The 20,534-nt window shown below is 39.4% G+C and overlaps 1 protein-coding gene across 5 annotated transcripts in view; it reads left to right on the forward strand.

The window, feature by feature from the left end:
• Positions 1 to 20,534, forward strand: part of EPS15L1 (epidermal growth factor receptor pathway substrate 15 like 1) — a 130,408-nt gene that overhangs the window by 62,231 nt on the left and 47,643 nt on the right. For all 5 annotated transcript variants that reach the window (XM_069102115.1, XM_069102116.1, XM_069102118.1 and 2 more), the window contains 4 exons: positions 304 to 354; positions 1,234 to 1,364; positions 9,151 to 9,211; positions 10,670 to 10,752. In XM_069102115.1, the coding sequence (XP_068958216.1) occupies positions 304 to 354; positions 1,234 to 1,364; positions 9,151 to 9,211; positions 10,670 to 10,752 (326 nt within the window). The remainder of the gene's footprint in view (positions 1 to 303; positions 355 to 1,233; positions 1,365 to 9,150; positions 9,212 to 10,669; positions 10,753 to 20,534) is intronic.

Raw genomic sequence — 20,534 nt, forward strand, 5'->3', positions numbered from 1 at the left:
TGACTCTCTGGTCTGTCCCACCCCAGCTTGTGGCAGACAGACTAGACTGCATGTAGCTCCTTTAATTTTACTTTTTTACTAGCAAAGACATAGTGTTTGTACTTAGAAAAATTGTGCTTTTAGTAAGAATTGCTATTCCAAAGCAAAAAGAAAAAAAGTACATTTGTAGAGAATTATATCGGGGACAAAAGGAGAGTCTGCATTTTTCTTCCACAAATGGGGAAATTAACAAGGGGAAATGTGCAAGTAAATAATGTTTTCAGAAGCCTTAAATTTGAGGATTTCCCCCCTTTTTAAATCTAGGTGACCCCTTCCAGAATGACCCTTTCGCAGAACAACAAATGACTTCAGCAGGTAAAAGATTTTTTTCAAAGAACATTTTCATGGAATCCTCCCAGAACAGTGTAGGCTACAGAGCAAATCTTGTTCTTTGCTGAAAAAATACCTCCCAGCCTCCCCTAGTACAATGTCCAGCAGAACAGTAACTGTGTTTAGTTTCTAAAGAAAGCTGAAATTGTCATCTCCTCTCCTTTTTGCAGTTTTATGCCCCTTCTTGTCCATTTCACAGCAAGGTGAGGAGCAAAACTGCAAAGGAAGCTCCTGATAGCCAGGTGATAGTAAGTACTTGTCCATGACAGCCTGGTTCAATGTCATAGAATGTCACCCTTGGACTGGTAGCAAGGGATCCCTGTCACACTTGTTCACGGGGGCCTCAGCAAATGGTGGTAGTGAAAGCCTGTATTTTTATAGTGCTTTCTGCTTTGTCAAGCCCTTTCTATAAACAACCTCATTGGATCGTCACAACAATCCTATGAGAAGGCAATTTGATAGATGAGGAGACTAAGACAAGTGACTTGCTTGTGGTCTCATAGCTAGCACGCAGTGAACCCAAGTCTGATGCCAACTCCAGGGCTCTTTCCACCATGTTGTAGAGTGTGTGCAGCAAACTGCTAGTCCTACCTACATACAAGGATTGGTGTTGATTGTTTAGCATAAAGCCCTGACATCTCTCTCCTTTCTCTGCCATCTTCCTTTCTACATAGCATTGCTAAGTAGTATATCTATCCTTTATTATCCTTATTGGTACTACCTAAATTTACAAAAGTTGTTTTTTAGTTGGAACTTTAAATGTACATTTTTTGGACAGTTAAATGGAGTAGTCTGTGGGTTACTGATGTATTTAGCATTTGTGAAATGGTGTTTGTTCATTCATTTTCTATCACTAAATTTTAGATCCATTTGGAGGGGATCCTTTCAAAGAAAGTGATCCATTTCGTAGCTCTGATGATTACTTCAAGAAACAAGTCAAGAGTGATCCATTTACCTCAGACCCATTCACAAAAAACCCCTCCTCGTCTTCAAAAGTAAGTGACTCTACAGTAGATAATAAATGTATATAGAGTGTGTGTGTGTGTGTGTGTGTGTGTGTGTGTGTGTGTGTGCGTGTGCGTGCGGGAATAACTGAATACCTTTAATTGCTTTGCCACAAAAGCTTGGCAAAAGAATAGGGAATAGTTAGTGCCTTAGGAACGGTATTAAACATGAACTCTCTTTACAAGTGGGGGGAATGAAAAGGAGTTGAGGGGCCCTAGAGCTGGATGTAGCAGGGAATGGAATTGCAGGATTGTGGTGATAATGGGCCCAACAATATACTCTATAGCAATGTCAAGGTAGCCATTGGGCTGTGACATATTAATGACACTGAAATAGAATAAGATTATATTGGATATATGCCTTGAATGCTTTTCACAATCTTAGAGAAACCCTTCATTGTTGGTTTCATTCTCATTTTAGAATGGGAGTTACTGACTTAATCCGTTTTCACAAGTTAGAAAATTTTTTAGGAAATGTTTGAAATGGCTGATATGAGGAGTCCAGTGCCCTGTGTATAATAGGTGCTTTATACATGTGTTGAAGTTGTTAATGATATAAGTCTCTTTTATGTAGCTCACAATACTTTACACAAGCTTTCACACATGTGGGGTAGGTAGAGAGTTCAAATAGTTGTTAGTGTTACAGAGGAGAGCAGTGCAAGTCAGAGAGGTTAATAATATTATTTGCCTTCTGTTAGATAATTACTAAGGGGAAGAACTGGGATTTAAATCCAGACTTCCTTATGCTGTTCACCATCTCCGTTATATCATGTTTCTTTTGCATTCCCTCTCGTTAAGAACTTAAAATAGTTCTCTGTGTCTTGTGACGGAAGTCTAGATTCTTCAGCCAAGCATCCAGAATCTGATTCCCAACACTTTTGCCTATCCCTTGACCCTATCCCTATACAATCTTGCTTATATATGCATCCTATTTCTTATTACTCAGTACAATAACCAAATTGGTATCCTCTTTGTCCCCCAAAACATGCTATACTGATTCCCACTTCTGAGTCTTCAACTCCTCCTGCTTTTTGCATGACGCTATCTAGATAACTTCCACCAATATTGCTGTAGTTACAGTACCTTTTATTGTCTCTGTCATCATTTTGTATGCTTAATTAGTTTTAACATTTTATTGCAACCAGACATACCTAGTATAATTTTTCAAGTAAAATGATTTTCTCTTGGTGACTTCATTAGCTCCTGTGGGTCCAGTTGTAATTTTAATATAACTGTATGGTATATGGGGTATTAAGGGAGGGCTAGTACCTCTGATGTGAGGGAGGGCTCTCTGAGGCCTTTTCAGGGTTTCTCCTTCACCTTTGGTGTCTAGCCAGTGACCCAGCTCTCACCTGTGGCTCCAGGAAGCTGTAGCATGTGAAGTGGCCACACCCTGGTAAAACTTTTACTTCTTGGCAGGCTGGCTTAATGAGGTTGAGGGTAACTGACGGGCCTCAAACTGATAGGTGAGTTTTGGGGATGTCTACTCCAAGCATGTGAAGACTTCCTCCCAGACAGAATGAGCAGATGGGAACAGTTTGTTCCAGTGGCCATGAACGCATCTGAAGCATTGCAAACACTACATCCTGGGCCATGGTTGGTTATCTGGACTTTTGTCTTTCAGCTGGACTTATATGACTCTGGAAGAGAGAGTGAAGCTGATGACTGTGCAACTCTGTCTCACTTAAATCTAATTTGTGTGTGTGTGTAAAATTTCTTTTTTTTTTTCTTTTTGGAGGGGGGAAGTTAGGGCAATTGGAGTTAAATGACTTGCCCAAGGTCACACGGCTAGTTTTGTGTTAAGTGTCTGAGGCTGGATTTGAGCTCGGGTCCTCCTAACTCCAGGACCGGTGCTTTATTCACTGTGCCACCTAGCTGCCCCGCAAATTTCTTATTTATTATGTGGTCAAAACACAAGTTGGGACAGATGAGGATCATTAAGTTTACATACTATTAATATAAAGAACATCAAGGGAGGTAACCAAACTCTAGCTTTTCTGTAAGTCAAGGCATCACCCCCTGATGTCATTGATCCTCTTAGAAAATGAAGGACAATCAACAAGATGACTCCCAACTCTAGTATTTCTTATGAGTCTAGTACCATACCACCCACTGCCTTTGATCATTTCACGTTGAATGTCCCTTAGATGTCTCAGACTTACTATGTCCAAACAAGAGTTCATTACTACTCCCTCCTCCAGCCCTACCTCAGTACTGTTGAAGGCATCCTCACAGTCCCTTGTCATTCTTGATTCTTCACTTATCCTCGTTCCACGTATCTAGTCCGTTGCTAAATCTTGCCATTTCTACCATCACAGCATCTCTTGAATCTATCCCTTTATCTCTCTTCACACAGTTAACCATCACCCTAGTCCAGGCCATCATCCTTTCTCACCTGAAGTATTCCAGTGGCCTTCTGTTAGGTCTTCCTAGCCCAAACCTCTCCCCCATCCCACTCATCCTCTGTACAGCTTCCAAAGTGGTTTTCCAGAAATGTAGGTATGACTGTGTCATTCTGTTACTTGACAAACACCTTTCACTCCATAGGCAGAGTCTACCTCTGAGATTCAATATAAACTTCATTTGGCATTGAAAGCTGTTCATAACCTGGCCCCTTCCCACCTTTCCAGTCCTATACATTATGCCCTCCATGTGCTCTGTGGTCCAAGACAAAACAGCCTAAGACGTCCTGGCCTGCTTCCTGTTCCATCTTCTGCCTCTCTCTGTGCCTTTGCCCCCAGACTGGGCATGTACTCCTTTCCTCACCTCTGCCTCCTGGAATGCTTTCAAGACTGAGCTTCGACTCTGCCTTCTTCGTGAAGCCTTTCCTGATCCCTTCTCAGTTTTTGGTGCACCTACCTTGTCCTCACTTTGTATGTGTTCTGTATAGAGCTCTCCTTGCTTATTTCCTTGTTAGAATGTAAACTTCCTAATGCTGACTGTCATTTTGTCTTTGTGCCCTAACACTTAAAACAGTACTTGGCCCATAAAAGCTGTTCAGTAAATGCTTGTTGATTAATCGCTTGATTGATTTCTTAATACATTATAACCACACTACAATGTTTTAAAACCACATTGGGACATTTTATTGGACTGGCTACCCATTTAGACATTGTACCAATGATACAAATTGCCTCTGTAATGTTGTTTTTGGTGGAACTAGTTAACAGTGTTAGTCAGGATATGTTTGTATTGTCTCATATTCTCTAATTTGAGAAATTCTTTATTATGTGTCAGCCTTGTTTTTCTAACAAGACTACAAGATCCTTTAGGGAAAGAGATTGTCTCATATTTTTTGTATTAGGTTAGATTATAAGCTCCTTGAGGGCAAAGACTGTCTTTTGCCTCTTTTTGTATCCTTAGTGCTTAGCACATTGCTGGGTATAGAGTAGGTACTTAATGAATATCTTCACTCAGTTTGTACAGTGGTAGGCACGGAGCAGGTATAGGAGGGGAATACTTGTCGGATTGAAATTAAATAGTAGATTAAAAAAAAACAGTTCAGCAAAAACAGCCAACACCTTGACTACATCTGACAGTATATGCAGTATTCCACATCCATAGTCCGCCACCTCCACCATGAAGGGAAGGAGGTATATTTTCTCACTTCTTCTCAGAGACTAAGTCTGCTTAACTTCTGGAAAATGTTGTCATTGGTGCTACTTCTTTACAGCTCTTTGCTCAGCCCCCAAATTACCTCCTGGCCACAAAAATTCATAGCTTTTGTTCAGTCCTCATCCTTTTTGATGCTTCTGCACTGTCTTCTTCTCTCATGTCTTGACCTCAGAGAAAGTACATTCTCCTAGTTTTCTTTTTGTCTCTTATCAATCTTGTCTCCACTGGTTACTTGACCTCTTATGGAGGGTATTCCCTAAGATTTTGTCTTTGACCTTTTTTTCCATCTCTACACTGCTCCCTTCTTAATTTTTTCCCTAACTTCAGTTACTACTGCTGTACAGGTGACTCAGTTACTACTGCTGTACTCTCCACCTGTTTACAAGACCTACTTATTTGGGTCTTCCATCATAACTTCAAACTGAACACATCCTATGTTAGGCCTATCACTCACTTTACTTTCTAAATTTGTTCCTACTTTTGACTTTGCTTTCTAGCAGTTAGTACCATCTGCTTTCCAATGTTCCCTTCTCACTTTAAAAAACAAAATTTTTATTATAAACATAATCCCAAACGTGAGCTTTTTAATACACAGAGAACAAAAAAAGAGGTTTGTATATAAAACCATAAACTTCTATTATGTACAGTTTGACCTTTTTAAAGTGTATATTAAAGAAGGGGTGTGTGTGTGTGTGTGTGTGTCCTATTTTATTTTTTTGTTCCCTACTGAACTTTTGTTTTCTCTTGGGCACTTTTAAAATACTTTATTGATCTTAATTTCTTTCATTTTTTGTTTTATTTTCTGCATCTCTTTCACTTCTGACTCACTTTCTTGTCTAAGTTATAACTAATCCCTATTGTTTCTACTTCTGTAATATTTTTCTGTTTCCACTACCACTACCATAATGTAGGTTCTTGTTACCTTGATTGTTGAAGCAGCCTCCCAACATGTATTTCTGCCTCTCATGGCTCTTGCTTCTAATCTTTCCTTATTTTGATGTTAGGTTAATCTTCCTTATATATGAATTGAGTCTTACTAATAGTTCACATAGTACTTTTAAGATTTGAAAGTGCTTTATATTACTGCATTTGGGTCTCATAGTAACCTTGTGGAGGTAGAGACTGTGGGTAATATTAGCCCCATTTTACAGGTAAGGTAACAGACTCAGAGAGGGTAATTGGCTTGGCTATAATAAATATAACCAAGAATAAATATGGGAGATGAGATTCAGTTAAGAAGGGACTTTAGTTCTAACAAAAGTTCAAAATTCTGCATACTATACCTTGCCAACTTTCTCACTCCTTTGCTCCAAACAGTCAGTGACCTCCTTTTGCCTATTTAGGAGGGAAAGGAGGAGGGACTAAGCATTCACTCAATGCCTGCCGTGTGCTACTGTCCTAAACGCTTTACAAATATTACTTCATTTGATTCTCACAGCAGTCCTGGGAGGGAGGTGCTGTTGTGACTTGCCTAATAGACAGAACTAATAGGTGTCTGGGGTGAGATTTGATTTGAACAACAGGACTGGTACTCTCTCCATTGCACGACCTCAGTGCTATTAAGGCATAAAGTTCATACTTTGCTTTGCCTTCAGTTTCTCTGCAGTTGAGTGCCATGCTTCCTTTCTAGGCTTATTTTGTATTTTGTTCTTCTAAAGAGAATTTTTTATCAGTATCATTTTTTATGTTACCTTCATTTCCAAATATAGTCTTCCCCAGAAAGCCATCCTTTGTAACAAGAAAAACAGAAGGGAGTTCATTATTACTGACTGACATGAAACCAAGTCTGACATTACACACATTGGTTCATACCTACAATCCCCCTTCTCTTCAAAAGAAGGAAAGTGTTTTCTACTCTCTCTGGAAGCAGAAGCTTGACCATTTTAACTACAGCGTTCAGGCTTTTTTGTTCTTTCCCTTTCCGTTATTCTTTTCTATATTGTTACAGTTCTGCTTACTTCACTTGATATCAGTTCTGAATAGGTCTTTATGCCCCAATAATATTCCATTGCAGTTTATATGCCACAATTCATATAGCTCTCCCCCTTCTAATTGGTTCCAGTTCTTTGTTACTACAGAAAGGGCTGCTAGAAATGTTTTGGTGCATATGAGAACATTATTTCTGTCTTTGGTCTCTTTGGATTATATGTGTTGCAGTATTGTCTTTGGGTCAGAAAGAGTTGACTTCTTAGTTATTTTCTTAGTGTACTTTGAAATGACTTTCCATGGTGGTTGGACTATTTCTCAGCTCTACCAACAGCCTAGGTTTCAGCATGCATAGAGAACTCTCTCCAACAATATGTGTATCTGGGATGGACAATGACTTGGGCCCATAATTGAGTAGGAAGAGGAAAGCAGACTGGATTGCTTTTGGGAAATTGCAGGGCTCCTTTACTAACCTCAAGCTTCTCATGAAAGCAAAGTTCACCCTTTTCAACACTAATATTCCATAGGTTCTGCTAGATAGCAACAAGACAACTTACTGTAACTGCCTCTGGCCAATGAAGTTTCATATTTAGGGCAATAAAGAGAGGCATGGTGGGTGTGAGAAGGCTGTAGCTTACAGTGAACAAGAAGCTCTGAAGCACAGAGGCTGGAGACAGCAGCATGGGTTAGTGATGTCATAAGAAGAGAAGTTGGGCCTGTCCTATGAAAAGAATATTGGATGGCAGATGAGACAGGCAGAATGTCCTACTGGTGTCCCTGCAGTGTGGGAAGAAAGCAAGGAAGGCCTCCTGGCCCCGGGGGCTGGATCCCTTGGGTCTAGTCACACAGGAGTGATAGGCATGGATAGGTTGTGATCTGGCTTGTCAGGAAGTCCTGGAGTGATGAGATCACAAATGCATTTGAGCAACTGAACATCTTCTGGGATTATTTCTTTCCATTCATTATTTGATTAAGAAACTCTCCTCTCACTCCTAGCTATGGACCTGACCTGGTTCTCTCCTGATTTTTGGTGGTATGACCTAGTTTCAAGTCACGTATCCACTTTAAGCTTGTTGTGATATATGTAAGCTAGTGAGCTAACCCTCATTTCTGCCAAACTGTTTTCTAGTTTTCCTAACTGTTTTCAAGGATTTCTTTAGGAAATTTATATTCTTAGATTCATTTGTTTCTTAGTCTTTTTAAAAAAATCTAATCTGTTTCGCTGATCTTTTTATTTGATTTTATTTTTTGTGAGGCAGTTGGGGTTAAGTGACATGCCCAGGGTCACATAGCTAGTGTCAAGCATCTTGAGGCTGGTTTTGAACTAGGGTCCTCCCGACTCCAGGGCTGGTGCTTTCTCCACCATGCCATCTAACTGCCCCCACTGATCTTTTTAAAAAGTGTTTTTTTAATCAGTACCAAATAGATTTCATTGCTACTTTGTTGTATAATTTAAGGTGTAGACATACTATTGTCCTCTCATATTACATTTTTGACATAGGCTTCTCTCTTGCCAAATGGGACTGCTCTATATTAGCTGTCTTTTCTTGTCCCTATGACTACTTTTGCCATTCCCCTAATGCCTGGGAATGTCTTCCATCTGTTTCTTTGCCTGCTGAATTTCCTACACGTCTTTCTATCAGCCAGCTTAAATGCCACCTCCTACATTAAGACTTCTACTACAAAGTGTCCCAAAAGTATTTGGGGATATACTATATATTGTATTCTAGTTATCTGTGTTTCATTCTGTCAACAGGCCTTTATTAAGCATCTACTATATTCTAGGCACTGTGCCAAGCTCTGGAGATAAGAAGAAAGGCCAAAAAAGTGTCTCTGCTTTAAGGAGTACACATTCTAATGAAGGAGACAGTATGCAAACAACTGTGTGCATTGATGATGTAGATAGAATGACAGCACTGGTGGATTGGAAAAGGATTTTTGCAGAAGATGGGATTTTAGCTAGGAAATTGCAGGCATAGAAGAGACAGTGAAAATGCCCAGAATTGGGATTTGTAGTTTTTGTCTTTTACCCCTTTATACTAGACTTTATGTTCCAAGAGGCCATTGGTAAATGTCTAAGCTTTGTATCTTGAATGTGTTTTGTACACAGTAGACACTTAATAAATGTTCAGTAGAGGAGTGTGTTTTGTGACTTTTGCATAATTATCAAGTAGAAGTCTTTAGTCCATGCATGCAGTCACTAATTGCATTTCATTTTTCCTTTTGCATCATTTAGCCTGACCCCTTTGAAGTCAGTGATCCTTTTTCATCCTCCAGTATCTCTTCAAAAGGAACAGGTAAGAGGGAAATCTCCTTTCTTTCCTATTCCTTTAAAAAACTTTAAGTGACTTATAATACTACCAATGCATTCATATGCATGCATGAATTGGAGGGTTTTAAAAAAATATTTCTTTTATTCTCTGATGTCAATAACATCTTGTTTATCAGTGTTTTATATCTGTAAAATTTGTGAAAGTTGAGAGCACCTCTACCCACTTACTCTTTTTTTTTTTTTTAAAGCAATCAGGGTTAATTAACTTGCTATAGGTTACACAGCCAGTTATTTCTGGGTATGGTGCTAAGTGTCAGAGCCCGGATTCGATCCCTAGGTTATCCCAACACTGGAGCCGGTGCTCTTACTCGCTGAGCCACCTGGTCGCCCCTAAGCAATTGGGGTTAAGTAACTTGCTCAAGGTTACACGGCCAGGTGTTTCTGGGTAGGTGCTAAGTGTTGGAGCCTGGATTCGATCCCCAGGTCATCCTGACACTGGAGCCGGTGCTCTTACTCGCTGTGCTACCTGGTCTCCCCTACTCACTTACTCTTTAAAGAGAATTCTCCCTTGCTAGAGGATTAGTTTAAAGTTAGTATCATCTATCTGATTATACTCATCAATAAGAAACAGTAGCTTTGAAAAAGAAAATATGCTATTGGGAATACAATTTAAGTGAAAAGATTCTTTTTTCCTGTGCTTCAGGCACCCACTAATTGTTGGGCCAGTCAGGCTCCTTCTCTTAGCTCAGTTCCATTTCTTCAGAAAGTTCAGAGCTTGATTAAATGAGAAGTTTGCGTTGTTATTGGTGAAGGGCTTGGACTGTTAGAGCCTTTTAGTGTGAAAACTGCAGAATATAATTAAACTATCAGGGTGCTGAGAATGAAAAGGATTCTCTAAAAACTTCTCTTTACTTTTGAGAGCTTAGTTGCCCAGCAGCTGGGCCATGTCTGTTTATACAGAGAGATAGCATGTGTGGGAACATCACTGTGGCATATTATTCACGATCAGTCATGACCAAGCAGAGAGGCCTAAAAGGCATTAAATAACTTTCAGTCCAAATGTTATGGAAAAAAGTTTACCCTTGAAGTGTTACCTCTCTCTTTTACCCTTTTTTCCCTAATATGGTTTGTATTTTTCATCATGATCAGTTAAGTGTTTGCAGAAGATATACATAATTTCTTTTGATTAAATACAGTTATGGCTGGTTTGAAATGCAGATGTTTTCTCAGAGTTGTGTAGAATCTTGTGGTATAGCTAAAAGTCATGTTCAAGAAGTGACTGGTAGTTTAATTAAAGTAGGAATTTTTGGAGACTATTATTGAGGAATTGCTTTCTGATTTGCTGTAAGGAACACATAAGTATAACTAGGTTCTTATTATCTTTCTTTGTTGGTTATTTAAGGTGGAAAGCTTGTGATTTTTCAGTTTTTCTTAGAAGAAATGTTACAGTTATACAAAATTGTTTTCTTGGTACAACTTACAGATCCTTTTGGAACCTTAGACCCCTTTGGAAGTGGTGCCTTCAGTAGTAGTGAGGGCTTTGCGGACTTCAGCCAGATGTCAAAGGTAAACTCAGCTCAATGGAGCATCCTCTCTTCTCTAAAATGGCTGTGTTCTTTCATTGATTTTTATGGTATGGGACACAATTAAATAATTTATAATTGTACATTTCTCTAAAAGTCAAAATCTTATCAATAATGTGCATCAAATGTTGAGAGAAACTGGACCAGACAGGACCACTGGAAGTTAACTAATTCATATTTTTTCCTCTAACCAAAATTGTAATATACCTGAACTATCCCCGATGGAAAGGTTATCTAGCCTTTTATTCACAGATGAGGTATTGAGGACCACAGACCAGTGAGACCCTGACCCTGATGGCTGAATAACCCCCTCAGGCAAAGGGCTTGCTGCCAGGCCTGGATGGGTTCCCCATCCCCCAGGGAAGAGTTCAAGCACACAGACGTGAGGATTGGATCCTTGAGATGAGCCTGGTGTTTTTGCCCCCGGCCTAGGAACACTGTAGTGCGCAATGTCCGCAGGGGAGAGCCTTTAGGAAGCGTCCTATAAAAGGCCGGCACTCCAGACAACAAAGGAGACTCTCTTTTTCACCATCCTTTGAGTCCCCGGCTCTCTTTTTAACTCATAAGCCTCTGGGTAAGATAATTCTCTCGACCCTACTGGGTGATAGCAAGGCCCCCAAAATTCTCTCAGCCCTTCTGTGCGATGGCAGGGCTCTCTGCCTTGGCCTACCACAATGAGGTAGTTGTTGGTTTTGGTGAGATGGTTTACAAAGGGCATGGGAATGCTGGTACTTCTAGTCAGTAAGCTATGCCATAGCAGACTAGTCAATTCTTTCCCCTCTCAGCATTAGTTTTTTCTTCTGTAAAGTAGAAATATTAATACTTATGAGGAAATTCCTTTGTTACCAGCAAAACAGTCCAGTGAAGTTATTATTGTTATTACTAATGAACTTGTTGGGGCCACCCTTTGACCCATCCTAGCCTCTGCAAACTGTTCTACACTCCAACAAACGTTCGTTTGGTATAGGCTGTGTGCAAAGCCAGAGGCTTTGGTGTGGGAGAAAACTTAAGTACCATTCCTGTTGTTCACAGAACTGTTATCACCTTTTTATAGCAAAAGAGGAACTCTAAAGGATTGGGCTTCACATATTCAGTTTCTATCAGGATCTATTTGAATAAATTATTCATTAGTTCTACACAAATCCCAAATTCAGTGATAAAGTATGTAAATACTGATCCATGATCAACATGACTGACAGTTGTTATGGTAACCATTTATTCTGTTCTTAGCCCCACTCCATTATGCAGAAGCCCATGTGAAATACTGCATTCAGTCTTGTTTGTTCCTTTACTAAATCATGGTAGATATTTTCTTGTGGCTAACAGGAAGTATGATTTTTGGCCTATTATTTCCAAGAGAGCCCACAGTTCTTTAGATGAACAAACAACCTGAAATAGGTTGTCTGGCAGGAAGTCATCCCTAATGAAAAATAAAATTTGTCTATATGGGTTGGCAGAGAAGATAGAGATATAGAAGGATATGCCTTAGGTCTTTTCCAAATATGAAGAAATGAGAATCTTTTATCCTGTAATTAGAATTGTTCCATGACTCCAAGTTTAGGAAAATCCAAGAGACAGAACAAAGAAATAAATTTTTTTTCCTTTAAACTTTGATATCTTTAGTTGTCTTTTCCCAGAGGCAGATATCCTGAGCAGGGAAGAACAAACTAGAAATTTATTCTCAGCATCTTTAAATTTTTTATCGGTTATTTTTTAACCTCTGTCTCTTCCCCTGTGATGACTCCTCCTTTTAAAGAACTCTACTCTCTAATAAAGAAGTACAAGCAAAACAATGCATGCATTGGCCATGCCTGACATGTAGTCAACTTCTAACATGAAAAGTGATCACTATTACAGAGAAACAATCAGTTTCAATTTAAATCAGAAAGTTTTTTCTGAGTAAGTTATAACTTTTTCCTTGTAGAGTTTGGATTTAAGAACTTCTGCCACTTGGTGGCAGCAATTTCAAAAGAAGCAGGCTTTTAAAAAATGTCATTTTCAAAGTACAATAACTCTGTATGGTGTGTCACCACTTTGACTGTAGAAGTAGAATCATAGGGATTTAGGACTGAGAGAAACCTTAGTAAGCATCTAGTCTGACTTCTTCATTTTACAATGAGATGAGGAAATTGGGACCCGAAGAGGTTAAGTGACTTGTTGATGGGCACAGTTAGAAAGTTGCACACCTGAAATTAGTAGTTTTTTGCAGGAAAATCCTGTTATTTCAAAAGTTCAAGTGTGAGATGTTATAGAAGGAGTTCCTGAGTTCCTTTAAGAGATTGGAAGTCAGACTTAGGTAACTAGTAACATTCCTTCCTCTGATTCTCTTGATTTCCATTCCATTCTTTTTACTATATCAAGTTAACTGTTTTAGGTATAAGAAATGGACTTTTTTAAGTGATCTATTTTAATTTTTTGAAGTTCTAACTTTAGTCCCATTTCAGACCTTCTATTCCTCTCTGTGTGCCTGTTTTTTTTTTTTCACAGTAGTAATTAGAGAACAAATGTGCATTTGTGATTTTTAGAAAAAGTCACACTTCCTGTTCAAACGTGGGATTGTGTTCAACTTGGAAAAGTTGGACAGTTGAATGGAAAATTTAATTTCCAACATGATGATGTTTTGTTTTCAGTATTCTCTTAACTCCTAAATGCATGATAGTCAAAGCTTCACCTTTCATATTGCAGCTATGTGTTTTTTGCTTGTTATTTTCTTTATTCCTTTAGTTTACTTATTAAACACCTGCTATGTGCAAGGCTTAGTCCTGGGCATGCAAAGATGAAAACATAGAAAAACAGAGTCTAGAAGCTGAAAGAGACCTCAGAAACCATCTAGTCAAACCCTTCACTGAAGAAGAATTCCTTTTCTGATATCCCTAGCAAGTGGATATTTAGCTTGAATATCTCCAGTGAGGCAGAACCCATTACCTCCAAAGGCACCCTATAGCACTTTTGAATAGCTCCAATTTTAGCAAAATTTTCTTCACATTAAGCCTAAATTTGCCTTTTTTGTGACTTACACCCATTGCTTCCAGTTTAGCTCAGTGGGACCAAGCAGAACAAGTCTACTCCCTCTTCCATAGGATACCCCTTCAGATATTGGAAGGCAGTTGTCATGTGGCTTTTGCATCTCCTCTAGTTCCTAAACATTTCCTCTTTCCTCCTTCTATGTGATTACAAGGTCTCTTCTGGATGTTCTTTAGTTTGTTATTATTATTCTTAAAATGTGGTATTCCCAAACTGAAAATGGTCCTTCAAATGGGATCAGAGCAGAGCTGAGTAACATGGTACCACCCTCCCCAATCTCCCTGTTGCTATTAGCACAGCTTTCTTCAGCCAAGCAAAGCAAGTCTAATTGCTCTTCCTCTTAATAACCCTTAAGATGCTTGAAGGCAGTCATCGTGTTTTCTCTAAGTCTTCTCTTTTTCAGGCTTAACAGCCCAAGTACCTTCAGAACATAGCATCATGGTGCCCTCTTATGTATATCCTCTATTCTGTCAGTGTCTCTTTCAAAATGGGTGTCTAGAACAGAACATGTATTCCAGATGTGATCTGATGAAGGCAGAATATGATGGCACAATAACCTCCCCTATTCTTAATGTCATTCTTCTCAGAGTCTAGTCTTCTCAGACATTAGCACCTTTGCCTTCCATATCATACTGCTGATTCATATTCAGTCAGTCTGTCAGCAATCAAGAAGCATTTATTAGATGCTGCGTATTAAAGCATAGATGTTGTTACTGTTATCATTAGTGTTATTGTAATTATTATTACTTGAAGAGGAAAGCTTGGAATAATATGACATGTGACCTAGATCCTGGGAGAGCATATTTCAAAGAGTTCAGAGGAATAGTTAGGATTTAGAGACTAAAATTCTATTGGGGAAATTAACCCAAGAAGGATGGGAAGTTATAAAGACACAAAGAAAAATCATTCTCATGAGGAGGAAAAAAAAAGTTTCTCAGAGAGATTGATGTGAGTGCCCAGAGAACTTGCCAATCCACTTTAGATTTTAAATAAGATGAATAAGGGGCAGCTAGGTGGTACAGTGAATAGAGCACCGGCCCTGGAGTCACAAGGACATGAGTTCAAATCCAGCCCCAGACACTTAAAACTCACTAGCCATGTGACCTTGGGCAAGTCACTTAACCCCAATCGCCCAGCCTCCCCCCATCCAAAAAGCAAAAAACAAAAAAAAAAATAAGATGAACAAAAGGCAGAAGCAAATCAGGTTATCAAGGAAGATTGCTGAAGTGGGGTCCATGGAGAGAGGCAGGAGGCCTGAACCCCAGAGGGGATTGGGGTTGGTAGAGAAAGCAAAGAACCACACAAAGGATTTTAAAATTTATGTTAGGGAGAAAAAGAAGTCTCAAAGAAGGGATAGGACTTCGCTCGTTACAGATGGGGTTAAGTCAGCTGAGGACAGAAAGGAAGCTGAGCTGCACTGGTACTCTTTTCCTTGTTTTCTCTGCCAAGAAGAATGATGGTAGACTGGAAAGGGCAGAATGAAAACGACCAATAGGGAGCTGATGGCCAAGATAAATAAGTATATAACAGACGTACTCAATCAAGATGTGTTAAGCAATAATTTTGTGCTAGTTGTTATGCTAAGCCCCAGGAAGGCGCAGAAAAAAGTTAAACAATCCCTAAGCTTATAGTCTATTGGGGAAGACAATATGGATGTGTTTAAGTTTTACAAAATAAGACACAAAGTACACAGCAGCTTGGAAAGGGAATACACTAATGGCTTGGGTATGGAGTGCAGGGAGCTCAGGAAAGGCTTCATGTAGAGCAGAGGTATCAAACCTCTGTGACATGCTGCCTCAGCATTCTCAGATGGCCACAAACCCGATGAAAATGTTATTGGGAAATATTTAACCAAATAAATAAAAATACAGTACAGTGTAGATGATGCTAATATGGGGTTTCCTAAGTCAGTTTGTATGTTTTAATGGCTCCTGTTTCTATTTGAGTTTGACACCACTGATGTAGAAGGGGGCCCTTGAGTTGCAGTAGCCCTGGAATATTCTGCCCTGTTCAGATATCATTTCTCTTTTTGTTTCCACTGATCTTCAACCAAGTCAAGTCAAGACAACAAATACCTATTAAATGTCTTCTCTGTTCTAGGCACTGTGTTAAGTGCTGGGGATACAGAGAAAGGCAAAAACATACTTCTGGCCCTCAAGGAGTTCTGGTCTAATAATGTGCAAACAACTACATTCAAGTAAGATATATATAGGATCAAGTGGAGAGAATCAACAGGTAGAAGGCATGGAGATTATGAGAACTGGGAAAGCCTTGGAGAATATGGGATTTTAGCTGAGAGGTGAAGGACTCTAGAGAGGCAGGAGGTACAGATGAAGAGGGAAAGCATTTCAGGCACAAGTCAGCCAGTAAAAACACCTGGATTTGGGAGATGGAGTATTGTATGCGAAGGGGCCGTGTCATTGCAGGATACTTGGAGGGGAGTAAAGTCAGTCAATACTAAATGTCTATGTGCCAGGAACTGTGCTAAGCACTGGGGGATACAAGGGAAGGCAAAAGACAGTTTTTGCTAAAGGTAGAAGACTGGAAAAATAGGAAGGAGCTAGTTTATGAAGAACTTTAAAAGCCATGGTGAAGATTTTTTGTTTGAACCTGGAGGGAGCCACTGGAGGATCTGACCTGTGCTTTGGGAAGATAGGGTTGACAGCTGAGTGGAGAGAGACATTTGAAGTTGGGAAACCAACCAGCTGCGGTAGGCAAGGTGTGAAGTAAAGAGCACTGAGGGTAGTGTCAGAAGAGAGAAGGGGACAAATATAGGAGGTACAGTGAAGGTAGAAATAACAAGACTTGTCAACTGATTGGTTATGGGGGAAGTTAGGAGAATGACGACACCTAGGCTGTGAGTCTGTGTAACTGGGAAGATGAGGATGCACTCAGTGGTGGTAGGGAAAGTAGAAAGAGGAAAGGATTCGGGGAAAAGATGAGTGCAGTTTAGGAATGTTGAGTTTAAGCTGTCTGTGAACATCAAGTGAGAGATGTCTAATAGGCAATTGAAGAAGTTAGTCTGGAGACCTAGAGAGAGGTTAGGGCTGGATGAATAGAGCTGAGAATCATCTGTGTAGGGATGATAGTTGGAATCACAGTCATGGAATCTGATGAGAACACCAGTTGAAATAGTACAGAGGGAGAAGAGGATCTAGGACAGGGTACTGAAGGACATTCATGGTTAGTGGGAGTGTTGTGGCTAAAGACCCGTGAAAAGAGACCAAGTGGTCAGACACATACGAGAAGGACCAGAAGGGAACGGTGTCAAGAAAGTGTAGAGAACGATGAATGAATGCACCATTTATTAAGCTCTTACTTTGGGCAAAGCACTGTACTAAGTATTGGGAGTATAAATAGAAAAATAAGACAGTCCCTTTTCTCAAGCAGCTCATATTCTAATGGGAGAGACTACGTACGTATGGAAGTTTTTAGCTGCAAGTTAGATGGAAAAGTCCTGTGGTCCTTAGGGTGTGGTGGCAAAGTATATGTTAATGCCTTTTTAATTTCATTTTGCTGATAAAATGATACTAATGCCAGGGACTTTGGTAACAATTTTCTTTTTTGGATCATCAGGAACTGTGATGGAGAATGCACCTGTACAGGAGCAGTTCTCAGGCTCTTTCTCTTAAGGGGTTGCTTCCCTCTGCCAGAGAGCACTGAACTGGAAGCACTATCACGCCCAGGGCTGTTGGGGTCAGGGTCCAGGGCTGTCTCCTTCAGGATGTGATGGGGGAGATCGCAGTCAAGGTGGTGCTGGTTGTGGTGCTCTGACTTGCTTGAGACAAATGCTGCTTACGCTCTCTCTCAGGTTGCCTTGTTGCTTCAGGTAGGCTGGGCTGGCTTGTCATCCTTTGTGTATGTGGCATTTAGTAGGGACAGCTACTTCTCCACTGGAGTTGATTCCCCAGACAATGGCTGTGAGAGTTGGGCAGGAAATAAGATGTGTGGTTTGGGATAAAAGCGTCATATTTGAAACCCAGGCCTAGCTCTGCACCAGGTTAAAATGCATTTGGGAAATGCTTAACCAAATAAATAAACACACACATATACATACATGTATATGTATATACATATATGTGTATATGTATATACACACATTTATTATATAACATTCACTTGTGTTTTCTAAGTCCATATGCAGCTGCAGGGATAACAGTTTCTATCTGAATTTGACACCACAAATTTTGGAGAAGCTGTCATTTCTAAGGCTCCTGTGCCTGACTGTTGGTGACAGTTGTTGCTGGTGGTGGTGAGGAAGGTAGGCTTTCTCTCCCTCAATATTGATTGTAGGGTCTGGGCTAGAAGTAGGTCTGGCTATTCTCAAGAGGAGAGTATCAGTGAGTAGAGGGTGATCAACAGTGTCAGAGAGAACTAGTTGATGAAAATGTGTTGATTGATTTGTTAATACCATTAAAAAGTGTTGCTATGAATATTTTAAAATAAGATTTTTTTGTCTTTGGTCACTAGACACTTTTAATATAATTCTAAATTACTTCATAGAATGATTGGATCAATTCAGAATTCCCATAACAGTATTAGTATGTCCCTACACCCTATTTCTATGTTTTTTCATCTTTGCCAATATGCTGGTTGTGACTTGAAACTTAAAAAGTAATTTTAGTTTCTTCTTATTTCTCTTAGTGATTTAGAGCAGGGCTTCTTAAACTTTTTTCCACTCACAATCCCTTCAGCACTTCTTAAACTGTGATTTGGAGCAGTTTTTCTCAGAGGTGAAATCTGCATTTTTTCTTTTGAAAACTAGTCCCTATCATTTGGGCACTTTTCCATGAGGGTGTTGCTCCTGGCCTTCTATATTTGTGTCACTTATCTGCATATCTTGAGTATGAGACCCTTATGAAAGATAGTTGATGCAAAAACCTTTTCCTAATTGAGATTTACCCTTCTTGTCCTACTTAAGGATTTTATAACTGTAAAAACTTTTCAGTTTCATGTAATTGAAATTGTTACATCTTTTTGGACCTCCTCTAACCCTTGTTTGGTGACAGACTCTCTCCCTTTTGGTTAGTTTTGCTGAATTGCATTTTTTTCCTTCTCAGATTTTGTTGTTGTTATTACCTAGGATAGCTCAGTGGGCAGGGCATTAAAGGAAGTAATACATTCAGAAATAAAGGTGATATGAAAACAAAAGGTATTTATAAAAAATTAAAATAAAAGAATCCTCAGTCATAGTTGTGAAAAAATACCTCCAACAGTTTTCTTTCAATCTTTTTGATAATGTGATCTTTTATATTTAAATTAAGAATCCATTTGGAACTTATTGTGTCATGTGGTCTAAGATACTGGTCTAAACCCAGTTTTTGCTGAACTGCTTTCCAGTTTCCTCTGTGTTTCTTGTCACGTGACCCTTTTGTTAAAACAAAATAGGCATTTTATGGAAACGTGCCTTGCACGTGATAAGTGCCTATTAACTTTGTTGACTGAGGTAAAAAATAATCAAATCAACAAAAACAGATAATTCAGTTACTTGGCCTGGTCATATTTTTCAGTTCTTGACTTATGGAGCATTTTAAGATAAGGCCAAAACTATTTCCCCAGATTTGGGATAATTTTTTAAAAAATTTAATGAATGAAATAGTTATCTCTTCTTTATTTTTTACAAAGCATTCTTCATTCTTGTTCAGCTAAGAGAAGACAAAGTGGTTTTCCTGAATTTTTGAAAATTAGAAGCTTTACTCTAGGCTTAGATTAAATTAGAAATAGTTGTGCAGTAGTTAATTTGGTCCTAGATAGGAGGTCACTTAGAGTTATGGCAGTCCCAGAAATCTGTAATTTGAATTCTTTCACTTTGGAGAGTCAGATGGCTCGATATGATCTCTTTGCAGTTGTACTATAACCAGGCTTAAAGTGTGTCTCGTTTGAATCAGAGTATCAGAATATAGCCTCCCCTCCCCACTGGGTGATTATAAGTCATTGTGGTTTTAGTTTTAATCAGGTGACATCTATTGAGCACCTACTTTGGATAGAACTCTATATTGGGTGCTGGAGGAGTGGTGTATATACAGAATAAATAAGACGGCAATGGCGATAATAGCTCGTCCTATTAAGCTTCAACAAAGAGTTTTGCCTCTGTTCAAGGCACTATGCTCTGTACTGGTATGGCAGAGATGGGCCATGAGGAAAGTTCCTAGAGAGTGAGTGCCATTAGGAGACTGTGACATGTGGTGTGAATGAAAATATGGTAGGAAAATGGGAGAAAACCAAACAAACTGCCTTTGGAAAATCTGAGGGGAGAAAAGAGCACTTCGGGCTGGGGAGATTGTGAAAAGCCAGATGAAAAGAGAGTGTTTTCTCTTTTCTAGATATACTCCCCCTACGGGTGTATGGGGTGTTCCCCCTATAACCTAGGGCAGGTGCATCTCCTCTTGGTGGATGTTTTCGGGTTCCTTGCTATCATTGTAATCGGGACCATATTTTATTTAAGGCCATTCCTAGGATATCCTGCAGAACTATGGATATTGTGTGTCCCATTCCAGCCAACTTCTCCCTGTTCCTACCAGCATCACACAACATTTTTATTCAGGTGATATAAGTTGAAATGATATCAAACCTGGTTTTCCTCTGAGGCCTAGCCCAGATACTAGCTCCTCACATGCCTCCTCTTCCATGAAATCTTATATGATTTCTCATCCACTTCTCCACATTAAAAGTGAATTCTCCTTTGAACTTTGAGAACAATTTGTTCCTACCTCCTTTCAGTCAGTTAACACATTCTGTCTT

The sequence above is a fragment of the Petaurus breviceps genome, unplaced genomic scaffold (genome assembly GCF_028583685.1).
Source record: "Petaurus breviceps papuanus isolate PSGF00001 unplaced genomic scaffold, PetGlider_PUasm1.0 523, whole genome shotgun sequence".
Classification (NCBI taxonomy): domain Eukaryota; kingdom Metazoa; phylum Chordata; class Mammalia; order Diprotodontia; family Petauridae; genus Petaurus; species Petaurus breviceps.